General features: G+C 44.0%; 1 protein-coding gene across 8 annotated transcripts in view; it reads right to left on the reverse strand.

The window, feature by feature from the left end:
* stard13b (StAR-related lipid transfer (START) domain containing 13b) overlaps positions 1 to 14,371 on the reverse strand; it is a 122,488-nt gene that overhangs the window by 29,616 nt on the left and 78,501 nt on the right. Inside the window, exon 1 of one of the 8 annotated variants that reach the window (XM_014214531.2) lies at positions 2,342 to 2,637. The exons of the other annotated variants lie outside the window; for them this stretch is intronic. Within the exon in view, the coding sequence (XP_014070006.2) occupies positions 2,342 to 2,468 (127 nt within the window). The 5' untranslated portion in view covers positions 2,469 to 2,637. Of the gene's footprint in view, positions 1 to 2,341; positions 2,638 to 14,371 lie in introns of those variants that run through there. 8 annotated transcript variants of the gene reach the window in all.

Consider the following 14,371-nt stretch of genomic DNA (forward strand, 5'->3'; position numbering starts at 1 on the left):
ATCGCCGCCCGCCAGCCGGGCGCAGCCATCGCCGCCCGCCAGCCGGGCGCAGCCAGGGTCATCCGCCAGTCGGGCGCAGCAAGGGTCGCCAGCTGGGCGCAGCCATCGCCGCCCGCCAGCCAGGCGCAGCAAGGGACACCCGCCAGCCGGGCGTAGTCAGGGTCGCCCACCAGACCTTCGGCACGGCCAGGTGCGCCACCTAAGAGGGCGACGCCAAGGGTGGGGCAGAGGCCACGTCCCGCACCTGAGCCGCCACCGTAAGAAGGCCCACCCGGACCCTCCCCTTCAGTGTCAGGTTTTGCGGCCGGAGTCCGAGCCTTGGGGGGGGGGGGGGGGGGGGTACTGTAACGCCCTGGCCATAGAGAGGGGTTTTTTGTTCGTTATTTTGGTTAGGCCAGGGTGTTACATTGGGTGGGCGTTCTATGTTCCTTTCTCTATGTTTTGTATTTCTTTGTTTTGGGCCGTGTGTGGCTCCCAATCAGGCACAGCTGAAGCTCGTTGTTGCTGATTGAGGGTCACACATAAGGAGCATGTTTTTCCTTTGGGTTTTGTGGGTAAATGTTTTCTGTTTTGTTCAGTTGAGACCAGACAGGACTGTTTGCTGTCGTTGCTATCAAGTGTTTTGTTTGTAGTGGTTCATTTTTATTAAACATCAAGATGAACACACAACCTCCGCTGCATCTTGGTTTTCTTGCGACGACGGCCGTTACAGGCACATGTGACAAATACAATTTGATTTGATTTAACAGTAGCTAAAGCAAGGGGCTTTCGCAGCACACAAGTAGACTACAAATGCATGGTGGGCCGGACATGTCCTGAATTCGTGAAGGGAGTGCTACTGGAGAGCTACTGCCGTGAATTTGGAGCGGGCGAGAAGGCCAACGCTTCAGCCTTTGAGAATCTTGCTCTTGCGCGCCAGTAAAATTTACGCTCCAGCTCAGCTCCGCATACTCTGGTATGGAGTTGAAACAAGAACAGCACAGCTGTAGCAACACTGCCTGCACCCCGTGGAACAGCTCAGAAGATCGCCCAGAAAGACCAGCCTTTCATCTGGCAGAATAACAGCTCTTAAACTGGCTCTCCGATTCTCTCTTCCAACATAGTCACCAATCCTTTCACCTAGCACAGAGCAGACTTCTAATGCTATTAGAACAATAGATACCTTAGACAACACAGTGACACATACCATGTCTCAACTACACAAGACACAAAGATATACTTACAACAACATACCTTGACAGTCACTCTCACACCCACCACTGTCTACAATATCTACTATGACAACAGCACCAAAACATCCAGCGCCCACAGGGATGTAAAAAAACCTTCTGACTCTGAATTTGTTATATGGCTGCTGCCCCTTTAGTTTAAACACAGTGAACCTTTTAGAATGATGCATCCTCAAGGGGTTAAAGACATGGGGGTTACTTCAAGTTGTTTTAAAAAAGCAGACATCACATATGTTCTAAATCAGTGTTGCTACATGGTGAAGACTGGTCATGATCTCAGAGATACACCCGGGCTTTACATTTCTTCAACCACCACTGTGATTTACAGACCTGTTCCTGGCTGAGGGAAGGATGGGGTAGTGATCTGGTTTGGTCTCACAGGGTAGTGGTGTTCCCGTCTCCCCACTACTCTTGACCATAGTACTTCCCAGATCTCAACCTCACCCTGACCCACATGAATCCCTTTACCCATTCCTGGAAGAGAAATCCTGGAAGAGAGGCCTGTACCAGGAAACCTCACGACCCCAGGCAGGGCAGAAAAATCACCTCGACAGATCCCGTCCCGTACACACTCCACAGCCTCTCACACCTCTACCCTACTCAGCCAGCAACTCCAAACAGATCATAAATCAAACAGCCATGCATTCTGTGAAATACATACAGTGATAAATCTCAAGCTTTAGCCCCCACCTCAGCCCCAAATTCTACATAAACATTTCCAGGCGATGGAGCGGGGCCATTTTCCCACACATGCTAAAGTGTTTTGACAGTTATCTTGGAGGCCCTTCATAGAGGAGAGAAAAACATCAACTTTGGCTTTTGGAGATTTCCTTTTTCATTTCAACAAGGCATACGTCTGTCACCCCCTCTCAACACATTGTGTACCACCACCACCCCTCCTCGCCGTTCAGGAATCAGACCATGAGTTGCAAATGGCACCCTATTCCTTATATAGGGCCCATAGGACTTTCAATTAATATTTTTGCAGGAATCTCCTTGCGAATGATTTTGCCGAAGTTTGTATCTCCGCCGGCCTGGGCAAAAGAAGTGCACTATATAGGGAATATGATACTGTATAGGGCAGGCTGTAGAGAGAAAGAGTAGAGAGGTACCTGTTGGCATTGGTGGTTCACTGGGTCCAGATACAGGGAGAGGAACAGGCTCCAGCCAGAGAGAGAGACAGAGAGAGAGAGATGGTCCCCACACCACACCACTGAATGCCTGGCTGTCCTCCTGCATCTGCTGCCACCACTACAACAGTCTTACTGACAGTCTTTCTCTCTCTGTTCTACCCCAGTGCAGTCTATAACACAGCTGGGTTCTATGTAGTTAGTAACCTTGTCCTCCTGCTAATGGACATGCATGTGCACCACTTTGACAGCAGCCCTCTGTAAATCAGTCACCTATTATAAGCAGTGTGTGTGTGTGTGCGTGTGTGTGGGGGTAATATAATGTTGGTGTCTGGCAATGCTGTTTCCCTGTCATAATGTAAGCCTGTATGCTGTAATTTTCCTGTCTTTGATTGCATAGCAAACACTGTCATTTGGTTTTCCATGAGCTGTGTAATACAACTGGAGAAAGATCCTCATGAATAACTGACAAACAGACAAACAGACAGTTTACTCTGGCCCAGAACCACAGCTGTCACACGTACAGGGCTAGAAGATCACACACACACACACACACACACACACACACACACACACACACACACACACACACACACACACACACACACACACACACACACACACACACACACACACACACACACACACACACACACACACACACACACACACACACTCTCCATGTGGTGTTGCAGTTACACATCACTACCAGAGGAGGACAGCAGAACGGATGAACCCAGTGATGTGAGGAAACCGAGTGGAACAGTGACGACAGGCTACTGAATCACCAGGAGGCACAACCAATAAACTCTCATCTCTAACATCTTATTCGAATTGCCATGAAAACACCCTGTTTATGTTCCAACACACACGTGCACACACACACACACACACACACACACACACACACACACACACACACACACACACGCACGCGCACACACAAAAATACAAACATACACCCACACATGCTCCATCTGAGGTTAATATAAAGATCAAGAGAGGCCTGGACTTCACTTTCAAATGACACAATCACAGTCCACAGTTAATACATACTGACCTAATAAAGTATTATTTCAGTAACTGTTACTGAGATACAATTAGTTAGTATCTAGTTATTGACTTGATTTGTGCCACTTTGCACTGGGAAATTATTCTGCTAATAAGCATTTCCCCTTAGGAACGTGATTGACCTTTAAGTTGAGCTGAGCAGGGAGAGTTTTCCAGCCTGGTTCTGTTAATATATGACTTGTGTGTATCGTTACACTGGAGCTCAGGTATGTAGACAATCATTAGCCTGCTCTATGACTGGGCTGGTCTGCACATGACAGCTGTCAGGTTAGACACACAGGCTGTCGGAGAGGCAGGACTGCTGCTAAATAGGTCCAGGGTTGTCATTTGGCCTGTAGCCTGAGCGACACATCACTTTCCCTAGAGAAATAGATAAGAAGTCCTTGTCTGTACCATCAGGGTCGTGTTGAATAGGGCACAACGTAGGCTCTGCCACCTTGAAACCTGGCCCAAGCTTCTTCCTGTTAAGGTGCTGTATCCTTAATATGATCAACATGGCTATATTTTACAGAGGGTTATCATGGTTGGTAGCACGCCTGTAGCCCGGTTCTATGATGCATAATAACCCTTAAGTCATATAGCTACTGTACACAACCACCAAGTCATGTAATCTACAGTACTAGTTATCATAGTCCTCCTGAGGAGACAGACAGACAGATTCACTCCAGCCTATTGCTATTCAGCTGCCAGGCTGTAACTCCTACCAGTAGATGAGGTGCCAACAGTGTCCTGAGCCCTGAGACAGAGAGAGAGCTAATGGTCTTCACAGAGAGAGAATGGAGCCACTGGCTGCAACAAGAGATTCACAGGGGGGTCAGAGGGCCGTTATGAAGGCCCACTAGAGGGCCAGGCTCGGGGGTCAGCTAGGAGGTCAGGCTGGTCAGGAGGACCTGTCCCAAACACAGACCCCTCAATGAAGACATGAAGAAAACAAACAGTGTCAGTGAGCCAGCCTTTCTTCATGGTTTAGAGTTATACCACAGTAAAGCACCATTTCAGCCAGTCTTTCAATCCCAGGCTGCCATGTACAGCACAGGAGGTTGGTGGCACCTCAATTATGGAGAATGGGCTAGTGGTAATGGCTGGAGCGGAATAGGTGGAATGGTATCAAATACATCAAATTGGTTGCTATGTGTTTGATGCCACTCCATTAATTCCATTCCAGACATTATTATGAGCCATCCTCCCCTCAGCAGCCTCCTCTGATATGCAGTATATCACCACTACAGATATGTGTGCAGCTATAGATATAGGTAGAGATATATAGAGATAGAAATAGACAGCCAGTTTTACCGGAATGTAGTCTTGATAAACATACCAAGGCCAAAGCACCAATATCCACAACTCCAGACATGATCTATTGCATTAGCTCTAACTGAGCAGTTGACCAATCTTCTGGCTTCTGTTCTGCTCTGTGGAGACAGAGTATTTTACAATGGGTTTGCCAGTAGAACATCATCCAAAGCAACTTGAAGTTTGGATGAAAATAACTTTGGGCGTTAGACAGGAATTCTGCGAGGAATTTCTTTCCACGACGGCATGAAAAGATCATTGGCTGTGGACAGAGGAGGTATTGTGTACGGCCAGAGGGGGCAAAGGGGCGGACAACCACGTGTGTGAGGGTCTGTGTTCGTGAGTATGGGGGAATTGGACACAGAGGACCTATATAGTTATATTCGGATGTGAAGTGTTGGGTTTTTCCACTGCCTTAGTAGCAGCAGCAGATACAGGAAGAGATGCAGTCAGTCTGCTCTATAGATCTAGAGAGAGAGATTGAGTTGGACTGCAGGAATATTGACAGGAAAGAGACACATTCCTCTAGAATAGAACACAGGCCTCTTCCCTCATACACATAGGCTGAGTCCCAAATGGGACCGGCCCTGGCCCCAAATCCCCATGGGCCCGGTCAAAAGTAGGGAGCTATATAGTGTGGGAGTGGTTTCAAATAATATTTGCAATCTTTCCAATACTTTGAGTGTTTGTTCTAGCCTGTCTGGAGTGCCAGATAGATGGGGTTTCCCGCCTATCTTGCACTCCAGACAGGTAAGCTCAATCAAGCACAGATAAAGTATTTAAAATTATTTCAAATAGTATTTGAACCCAGGTGTGGTAGCCCAGTCCCTCCCTCTCCTAACCTGCTACGTCAATGCAGCTGGCCAGCTGGAATGCTCCAGCCAGGAGAGACAGGCCACAACAGGGCATGGAGGAGGTCAGTTCACTGGACAGACTCTAATACCACTGTGTGTGACAAAAGGTTGAGTGCATTGATAGTACCCACATTTTATGGGCCAGTTTTGCGGATATCCTGGAATAAATAGCATGATCAATGAAGAATCTCCTTTGAAACAGCGTTTTAGTCCATGACTAAGCTCAGAACACTTGGAAATGCGCATCTGGACACTGCACCCACCCACTCAGGTCAGAGTGCTATCGTCTGAAGGGAGAAGACGCATGTTTCTGAGGACTTTTTATTGTCGACAATAACACGAATGTTTGAATGTTGTGCGAGCATGAAAATAACCACAACAATTAGATTGAAAGTCATTCGGACTACCACAATCATATAAACATCCTCAAATAGAAACAGCTGTGTCTGCGTGTGTGTGCATGTGGTGGTGACCAAGTGTTCAGTATGGGCCTCAACATCATGTTCTAACCTTACAAAACTATAGTGGGCAGAACCAAACCAATCAGTTCGAAGTATATAGTGGGAGAGGGCATTCACAGCCGGCCGCTCAGACGGGTGATGGCATACCAGCTAACCTTTTTTACATGGTCCATCATTTCTCCGGATTTAGCGACCAATAGTTTTTACATGGTCCTTCGAGACGGATTTAGTTGCCAACAGTTTTTTACATGGTCCGTCATTTCTCCGGATTTAGCGAACAATAGTTTTTACACAGACCGTCATAATGTACAGTGGGCCCGAAATGATTGGATCCCTTGATAAAGTTGAGCATAAAAGACTATAAAAGAGGTATACAAATAATATGAAAAAAATTATAATAATACTAATAATGTTTTATTGTCACATACACCAGCTAGCTGCAGTGAAAGTAGTACGGCGCCTTGCTCAAGAGCACATAAATAGGTTTTCACTTTATCGACTTGGCTATTCAACCCAACACTCTAACCGCTAGGCTACCAGTCACCCACACTGCCTGGAGTTTCATAAACGCCATTGGCACTTAGATTGGAACCGGTGCTATGGTCAGATGACATGAAAATAGAGCTTTCTGGCCACGCACACCAGTGGTGAGTTTGGCGTTGAAAAGCAGGACGATATGCAGAAAAGTACCTGATACCTATGGTAAAATATAGTGGTGTCTCTTTCTCTGAGCAATTGTATTAGTATAAAATAATATAAATGTTTTTTTGTATTCAATATAGCTTTTTGCTCCTCTTTATCAAGGGATCCAATAATTTGGACCCCACTGTAAATTATCAGTGAATAATGTGTGAGGTTTACAAAGGACAAAGTAAATATTGAGTCTCTAGGTTTGGCAATCTCTATTCTTAACCCTAACCTTAAGAATATGATTCCACAAAGTAAATGCCTTCTCCTATATGTTGTGTTTAGCTACAATAGGTGTTTATAGCAGGAAAAAACTGTTATCTTCTCAACAGAGAATTGGTAGTTACAGTCTTGTCCCATCGCTGCAACTCCCGTATGGACTCAGGAGAGGCAAAGGTCGAGAGCCGTGCATCCTCCAAAACACGACCCCGCCAAGCTGCACTGCTTCTTAACACAATGCTCGCTTAACCTGGAAGCCAGCTGCACCAATGTGTCGGAGAAAACACCGTACACCTGGTGACCGTGTCAGCGTGCATTGTGCCCGGCCCACCACAGGAGTCGCTAGAGCGCAATGGGACAAGGACAACCCTGGGCCAATTGTGCGCCACCTCATGGGTCTCCCGGTCGCAGCCGGCTGCAACACAGCCTGGGATTGGAACAGGATCTGTAGTGACACAGCTAGCAATGCGATGCAGTGCCTTAGACCACTGCGTCACTCAGGAGGCCCCCAGAGAGAACCTTTCAGATCCTTTATATGACGGTAACACCCATGAGTCATAGAGGAATTAGACTCATGAAGACAAAAAGAAAGGTCAGATCCAACACGACAACATACCATATTTTCTGCTATCATCATCCCTGATCTAAATAGCTGACACACGCTAGACATCTTTGATCTGAGCAGTTAGACCCAGGCACATGATTCTACAAGCCTCTTCCTCCTCTACCCAGATCATCACAATACCTCCACATGAAACAGAGCTGAACTATACCTCCACAGAAACACACAGTCTAGATGCATCCTGTGAGCAGATAATGGCAACAGAGTAACCAAGGCTAAAGGTCAAGTCAGTCATTGTTTGATCATAAACTCATTCATACTGTTTACTGTACTGGCTGTTGCCAGGGACATTATCTTCTACTCACAGATGTCATATTGCTTAATTGTTTGGTTAGTTCCTCTATTGTATTGCTACAGTGCCTTCAGAAAGTATTCATAACTCTTGACTTATTCCACATTTTGTTGTGTTACAGCCTGAATTCAAAAGGACCATATTGACAAATTGAAAAATATAATGAAATACAGAAATATCTCATTTACATAAGTATTCACACCCCTGAGCCAATGCATGTTAGAATCACCTTTGGCTGTGAGTCTTTCTGCGTAACTTTCTAAGAACTTTGCACACCTGGAGTGTACAATTTTTGCATATTATTCTTTAAAAATTATTCAAGCTCTGTCAAGTTGGTTGTTGATCATTGTGAAATTGTGAGTGATTCCTTGTAAAGTTAGATTTGATATACTTTTTGATTTTGGATCCCGCGACTCAGTTGGGCTCAGTTGGGCTCAGTTGCTGTGAACGCTACTATGTGGATATATTGAAGCAACATCTCAAGACATCAGTCAGGAAGTTAAAGCTTGGTTGCAAATGGGTCTTCCAAATGGACAATGGCCCCAAGCATACTTCCAAAGTTGTGGCAAAATGGCTTAAGGACAACAAAGTCAACCTATTGAAGTGGCCATCACAAAGCCCTGACCTCAATCCTATAGAAAATGTGTGGGCAGAACTGAAAAAGCATGTGCGAGCAAGGAGGCATACAAACCTGACTCAGTTACACCAGCTCTGTCAGGAGGAATGGGCCAAAATTCACCCAACTTATTGTGGGAAGCTTGTGGAAGGCTACCCGAAACGTTTAACCCAAGTTAAACAATTTAAAGGCAATGCTACCAAATACTAATTGAGTGCATGTAAACTTCTGACCCACTGGGAATGTGATGAAAGAAATAAAAGCTGAAATAAATAATTCTCTCTACTATTATTCTGACATTTCACATTCTTAAAATAAAGTGGTGATCCTAACTGACCTAAGACAGGGAATCTTTACTAGGATTGTGAAAAACTGAGTTTAAATGTATTTGGCTAAGGTGTATTTAAACTTCCGACTTCAACTGTAACTTAATTTATGTCCCCCTAACTGCCAAGAATTCCTCTGTTGATCCTACGGCTATTGTATGTAGTAATCATGTGCCTATGAACCAGAGTAAAACTGTTAGCACTGAGGCGGTTGACTGGTTGACTGAATACAAATTGTCGCTACATTTGGGAAAAACTGAATCGATTTTGTTTGAAACAAAACATAGATTGCTTAGGGCTCTGGCAAGATAAAAGTAAACTGTGCAGGCAAGGAAATTGAATCTAAAACAAGTGTATTTTATCTTGGTGTGTCCCTAGATCAGTCCCTTTCTGGAGACCTGACTGCTGCTAAAATTCTTTCTAAAATGGTGAACAAATAGATATCGTAACACTAGAAACTTTAGCATCAAAATGAAGAAATTCCTTGTCTCTACCTTGATTCAGTGTCATTTTGATTATGCCTGCTCTGCTTGGTATAGTGGGCTATCAAAAAAGCTGAAATTGACAAATAATGTTATCAGGTATATGCTGAATGTCCCCCCTGGGACCCATATAGGGGTACAGGTGTTCCAGGAGGTGGGCTTGTTGCCTTTTTTAATTTGTTTAACTAGGCAAGTCAGTTAAGAACAAAATCTTATTTACAATGACAGCGGGTTAACTACCTTGTTCAGGGGTAGAACAACAGATTTTTACCTTGTAAGTTCGGGGATTCAATCCACCAACCTTTCGGTTATTGGCCCAATGCTCTATCCACTAGGCTACCTGCCTTTGGATTGCAGAGTGGACCAACTTAAACGTAATCATATGTTTGACATCTCAAGTGATTGTGCCCCAGGTTATATGAAAAACCACATTTATATGGTCTATAACCAACATAGTTTGTATTTGTATTTATTATGATCCCCATTAGCTGCTGCCAAGGCAGTTATGCAATTTTTAAAACATTGCAACACATTCATTACAGAATTCACAACACACTAAGTGTGTGCCCTCAGGCCCATACTCCACTACCACATATCTATAATGCAAAATCCATGTATACGTGTGTGTATACTGTGTATGTTATCATATGTGTGCATGCATGTGTCTGTGCCTATGTTTATGTTGCTTCACAGTCCCCACTGTTTCATAAGGTGTATTTTTATCTGCTTTTTAAATCTGATTCTACTGCTTGCATCAGTTACCTGATGTGGAATAGAGTTCCATGTAGTCATGTCTCTATGTTGTACTGTGCGCTTCCCATAGTCTGTTCTGGACTTGGGGATTGTGAAGAGACCTCTGGTGGTATGTCTTGTGGGGTATGCAGGGGTGTCCGAGCTGGGGGCTAGTATTTTAAACAGACAGCTCGGTACATTCAGCTTGTCAATACTTCTTACAAAAACAAGTAATGATGAAGTCAATCTCTCTTCCACTTTGAGCCTTGAGAGATTGCCATGAATGTTGTTAATGCTAGCTCTCCGTGTACTTTTCAGGGTCAGCCATGCTGCCCTGTTCTGAGCCAACTGCAATTTTCCCAAGTCTCTCTTTGTGGCACGTGACCACACTACTGAACTGTAGTCTTGGTGGGACAAAACCATGGCATGTAGGACTTGGCTTTTGATAGTGTTGTTAAGAAGGCAGAGCAGTGCTTTAATATGGACAGACTTCTCCCCATCTTAGCTACTGCTGTATCAATATGTTTTGATCATGACAGTTTACAATCCAGGTTTACTCCAAGCAGTTTAATCACCTCAACTTGCTCAATTTCCACATTATTCATTACGAGATGTAGTCAAGGTTTAGGGTTTAGTGTATGATTTGTCCCAAATACAATGCTTTTAGTTAGGGAAATATTTAGGACTAACTTATTCCTTGCTACCCATTCCGAAACTAACTGCAGCTCTTTGTTAACCTGTTGGGGATAGGGGGCAGTATTTACACGGCCGGATAAAAAACGTACCCGATTTAATCTGGTTACTACTCCTGCCCAGTAACTAGAATATGCATATAATTATTGGCTTTGGATAGAAAACACCCTAAAGTTTCTAAAACTGTTTGAATGGTGTCTGTGAGTATAACAGAACTCATATGGCAGGCAAAAACCTGAGAAGATTCCTTCAGGAAGTGGCCTGTCTGACAAGTTCTTGTTCATCTTGGCTCTTTTTATTGAAGACTGAGGATCTTTGCTGTAACGTGACACTTCCTACGGCTCCCATAGGCTCTCAGAACCCGGGAAAAAGGTGAATGATATTGAGGCAGCCCCTGGCTGAAACACATTAGCGCGTTTGGATAGTGGCCTGTCAGAGGACTATCAGACTGGGGCTCGTGCACGAGGGCACGAGATGTCTTTTTTTTCCCTCTCTTTGAACGAAAACCACCACTCCCGGTCGGAATATTATCGCTTTTTTACGAGAAAAATTGCATAAAAATTTATTTTAAACAGCGGTTGACATGCTTCGAAGTACGGTAATGGAATATTTAGAAAAAAAATTGTCACGAAATGTGTCGTGCTCGTCACCCTTCTTTACCATTCGGATAGTGTCTTGAACGCACGAACAAAACGCCGCTATTTGGATATAACTATGGATTATTTGGGACCAAACCAACATTTGTTATTGAAGTATAAGTCCTGGGAGTGCATTCTGACGAAGAACAGCAAAGGTAATAACATTTTTCTTATAGTAAATCTGACTTTGGTGAGTGCTAAACTTGCTGGGTGTCTAAATAGCTAGCCCTGTGATGCCGGGCTATCTCCTGAGAATATTGCAAAATGTGCTTTCACCGAAAAGCTATTTTAAAATCGGACATAGCGAGTGCATAGAGGAGTTCTGTATCTATAATTCTTAAAATAATTGTTATGTTTTTTGTGAACGTTTATCGTGAGTAATTTAGTAAATTCACTGGAAGTGTTCGGTGGGAATGCTAGTCACATGCTAGTCACATGCTAATGTAAAAAGCTGGTTTTTGATATAAATATGAACTTGATTGAACAAAACATGCATGTATTGTATAACATAATGTCCTAGGGGTGTCATCTGATGAAGATCATCAAAGGTTAGTGCTGCATTTAGCTGTGGTTTGGGTTTATGTGACATTATATGCTAGCTTGAAAAATGGGTGTCTGATTATTTCTGGCTGGGTACTCTGCTGACATAATCTAATGTTTTGCTTTCGTTGTAAAGCCTTTTTGAAATCGGACAGTGTGGTTAGATTAACGAGAGTCTTGTCTTTAAAATGGTGTAAAATAGTCATATGTTTGAGAAATTTAAGTAATAGCATTTCTAAGGTATTTGAATATCGCGCCACGGGATTACACTGGCTGTTGAGTAGGTGGGACGCAAGCGTCCCACCTACCCCAGAGAGGTTAAGTATTGCAGTCATTTCAGTCACTGTAGTAGCTGACGTGTAGAGTGTTGAGTCATCCGCATGCATAGACACATCGGCCTTACCCAAAGCCAGTGGCATGTAGTTAGTAAAGATTTAAAAAAGCAAGGGGCCTAAACAGCTTCCCTGGGGAATTCCTGATTCTACCTGGATTATGTTTGAGAGGCTTCCATTAAAGAACACATTCTGTGTTCTGTTAGACAAGTAACTCTTTATCCACATTATAGCAGGGGGTGTAAAGCCATAGCACATACGTTTTTCCAGCAGCAAACTATGATTCATAATGTCAAAAGCCGCATGGAAGTCTAACAAAACAGCCCCCACAATCTTTTTATCATCAATTTCTCTCAGTGCTGTGCTTGTTGAATGACCTTCACTATAAGCGTGCTGAAAGTCTGTTGTCAATTTGTTTACAGTAAATAGCACTGTATCTGGTCAAACACCATTTTTTTCCAAAAGTTTACTATGGGTTGGTAACAGGCTGATTGGTTGGCTAATTGAGCCAGTAAATCTTTCCAATGAAAATATTTATGAGCCATCTGATTCAATGAATGATGGAGTTGAGTTTGCCTTTTTACCCAAAACTAAATTTAAGCTGCTCCACAGTGTCACGGATCCCCCCGGTACTGCTGCTCATTCTGTTCACCAGTTCCGGAGGTCAACGTCACCGGCCTTCTAGAGTGTACTGAACTGTGTCATTACGCACACCTGGTTCCAATTCCTCACTGATTGTGTTTGTATAAATGTGCCCTTTGTTTCCCTATTGGGCTGTCGATTATTGTTCCCATGTCCGTTGGTCTTGTGAGTGCCTATGCATTGTCTCAGCCTGCGCTGCGTGTTTTGTGCATTGTGTATTACGGGTCTCGTCCCGTGTCGTTCTACGAGGTTTACGCTCGCTCTTTTGTTTGGGTATATCCCAGTGTTTTGTATACGTGTTTGTTTTGGGTGTATTAAAAACCCAGATGATATGTTCCTGCGCCTGTCTCCAAATCCTTTATACCAGCGTGACAGAATAATCGACAATTAAGGGAGACACTGGGAATGGTCCGTCCGGCGCCAACGCAACTTCAGCAGCTGCAACTGGGCCATCCGACGTCGCCACAACTGGCCCGTCCGACGCCGCCACAACCGGTCGGTCCGACGCCACTGCAACTGGTCCGTCCGACGTCGCCGCAGTGGGTCCTGATCGACCCGCACAGCGTTCCTGTGATCGTTGGGGGGGTACTGTCACGGATCCCTCCGGAACTGTTGATTACGCACACCTGGTGCCCATTTTCCAATGATTAGTAATTGTATAAGTGTGCTCTTTGGTTCACCATTGAGCTGTCGATTATTGTTCCAATGTCCGTTGGTCGTGTGAGTACCTGTGCTGTGTTTTGGCTTTCGTGCCATTTTTATTGCGTAGATGATTACGGGTCTCGTCCCGTGTGATAATCATTGTGTGCGCTTGTGTATTTATTCTAGGTACTCCTCGCTTTTTTGTTTGGGTCTCAACCCTGTGTTTTGTATACGTGTTTGTTTGGTCTTCGTCCCTGTGCCTTTACATGGCACGCTGTAATTTGGGGAAAGAAATAAAAAAAACTATTGCGCTTTCCTGCGCCTGTCTCCCGACCCTTTATACCAACGTGACACACAGCATTTTACTATCATTCTTTATATCATTCATTTGTTTCATAGTATAGTTTATTTTTCTTTTGTTTAGTCACATGATTTCTCAATTTGCATTACATTTGCCAATCGATTATGCTGCCAGACTTATTTGCCATACCTTTTGCCGAAATCCCACTCATGCATAAAACTGTCCAATTCCTCATCAATCCAAGGGGATTTAACAGTTTTTACAGTCAATTTCTTAATGGGTACATGCTTATTAGTAACTGGGTTAAGCAATCTCATAAATGTGTCAAGTGCAGCATCTGGTTGCCGCTCATTATACACCACAGACCAGCAAATATGCTTTACAACATCAACATAAGAATCACTACAAAACTTATTGTATGACCTCTTATACACTATATTAGGCCCAGCCTTTGGAACTTTGGTTTTCCTAGATATGGTTACTATATTGGGATCACTACATCCTATGGATTTGAATACTGTTTTAAAGCAAATTTATGCAGCATTAATAAAGATGTGATCAATACATGT

This window comes from Salmo salar, chromosome ssa09, assembly GCF_905237065.1.
Source record: "Salmo salar chromosome ssa09, Ssal_v3.1, whole genome shotgun sequence".
Lineage (NCBI taxonomy): Eukaryota > Metazoa > Chordata > Actinopteri > Salmoniformes > Salmonidae > Salmo > Salmo salar.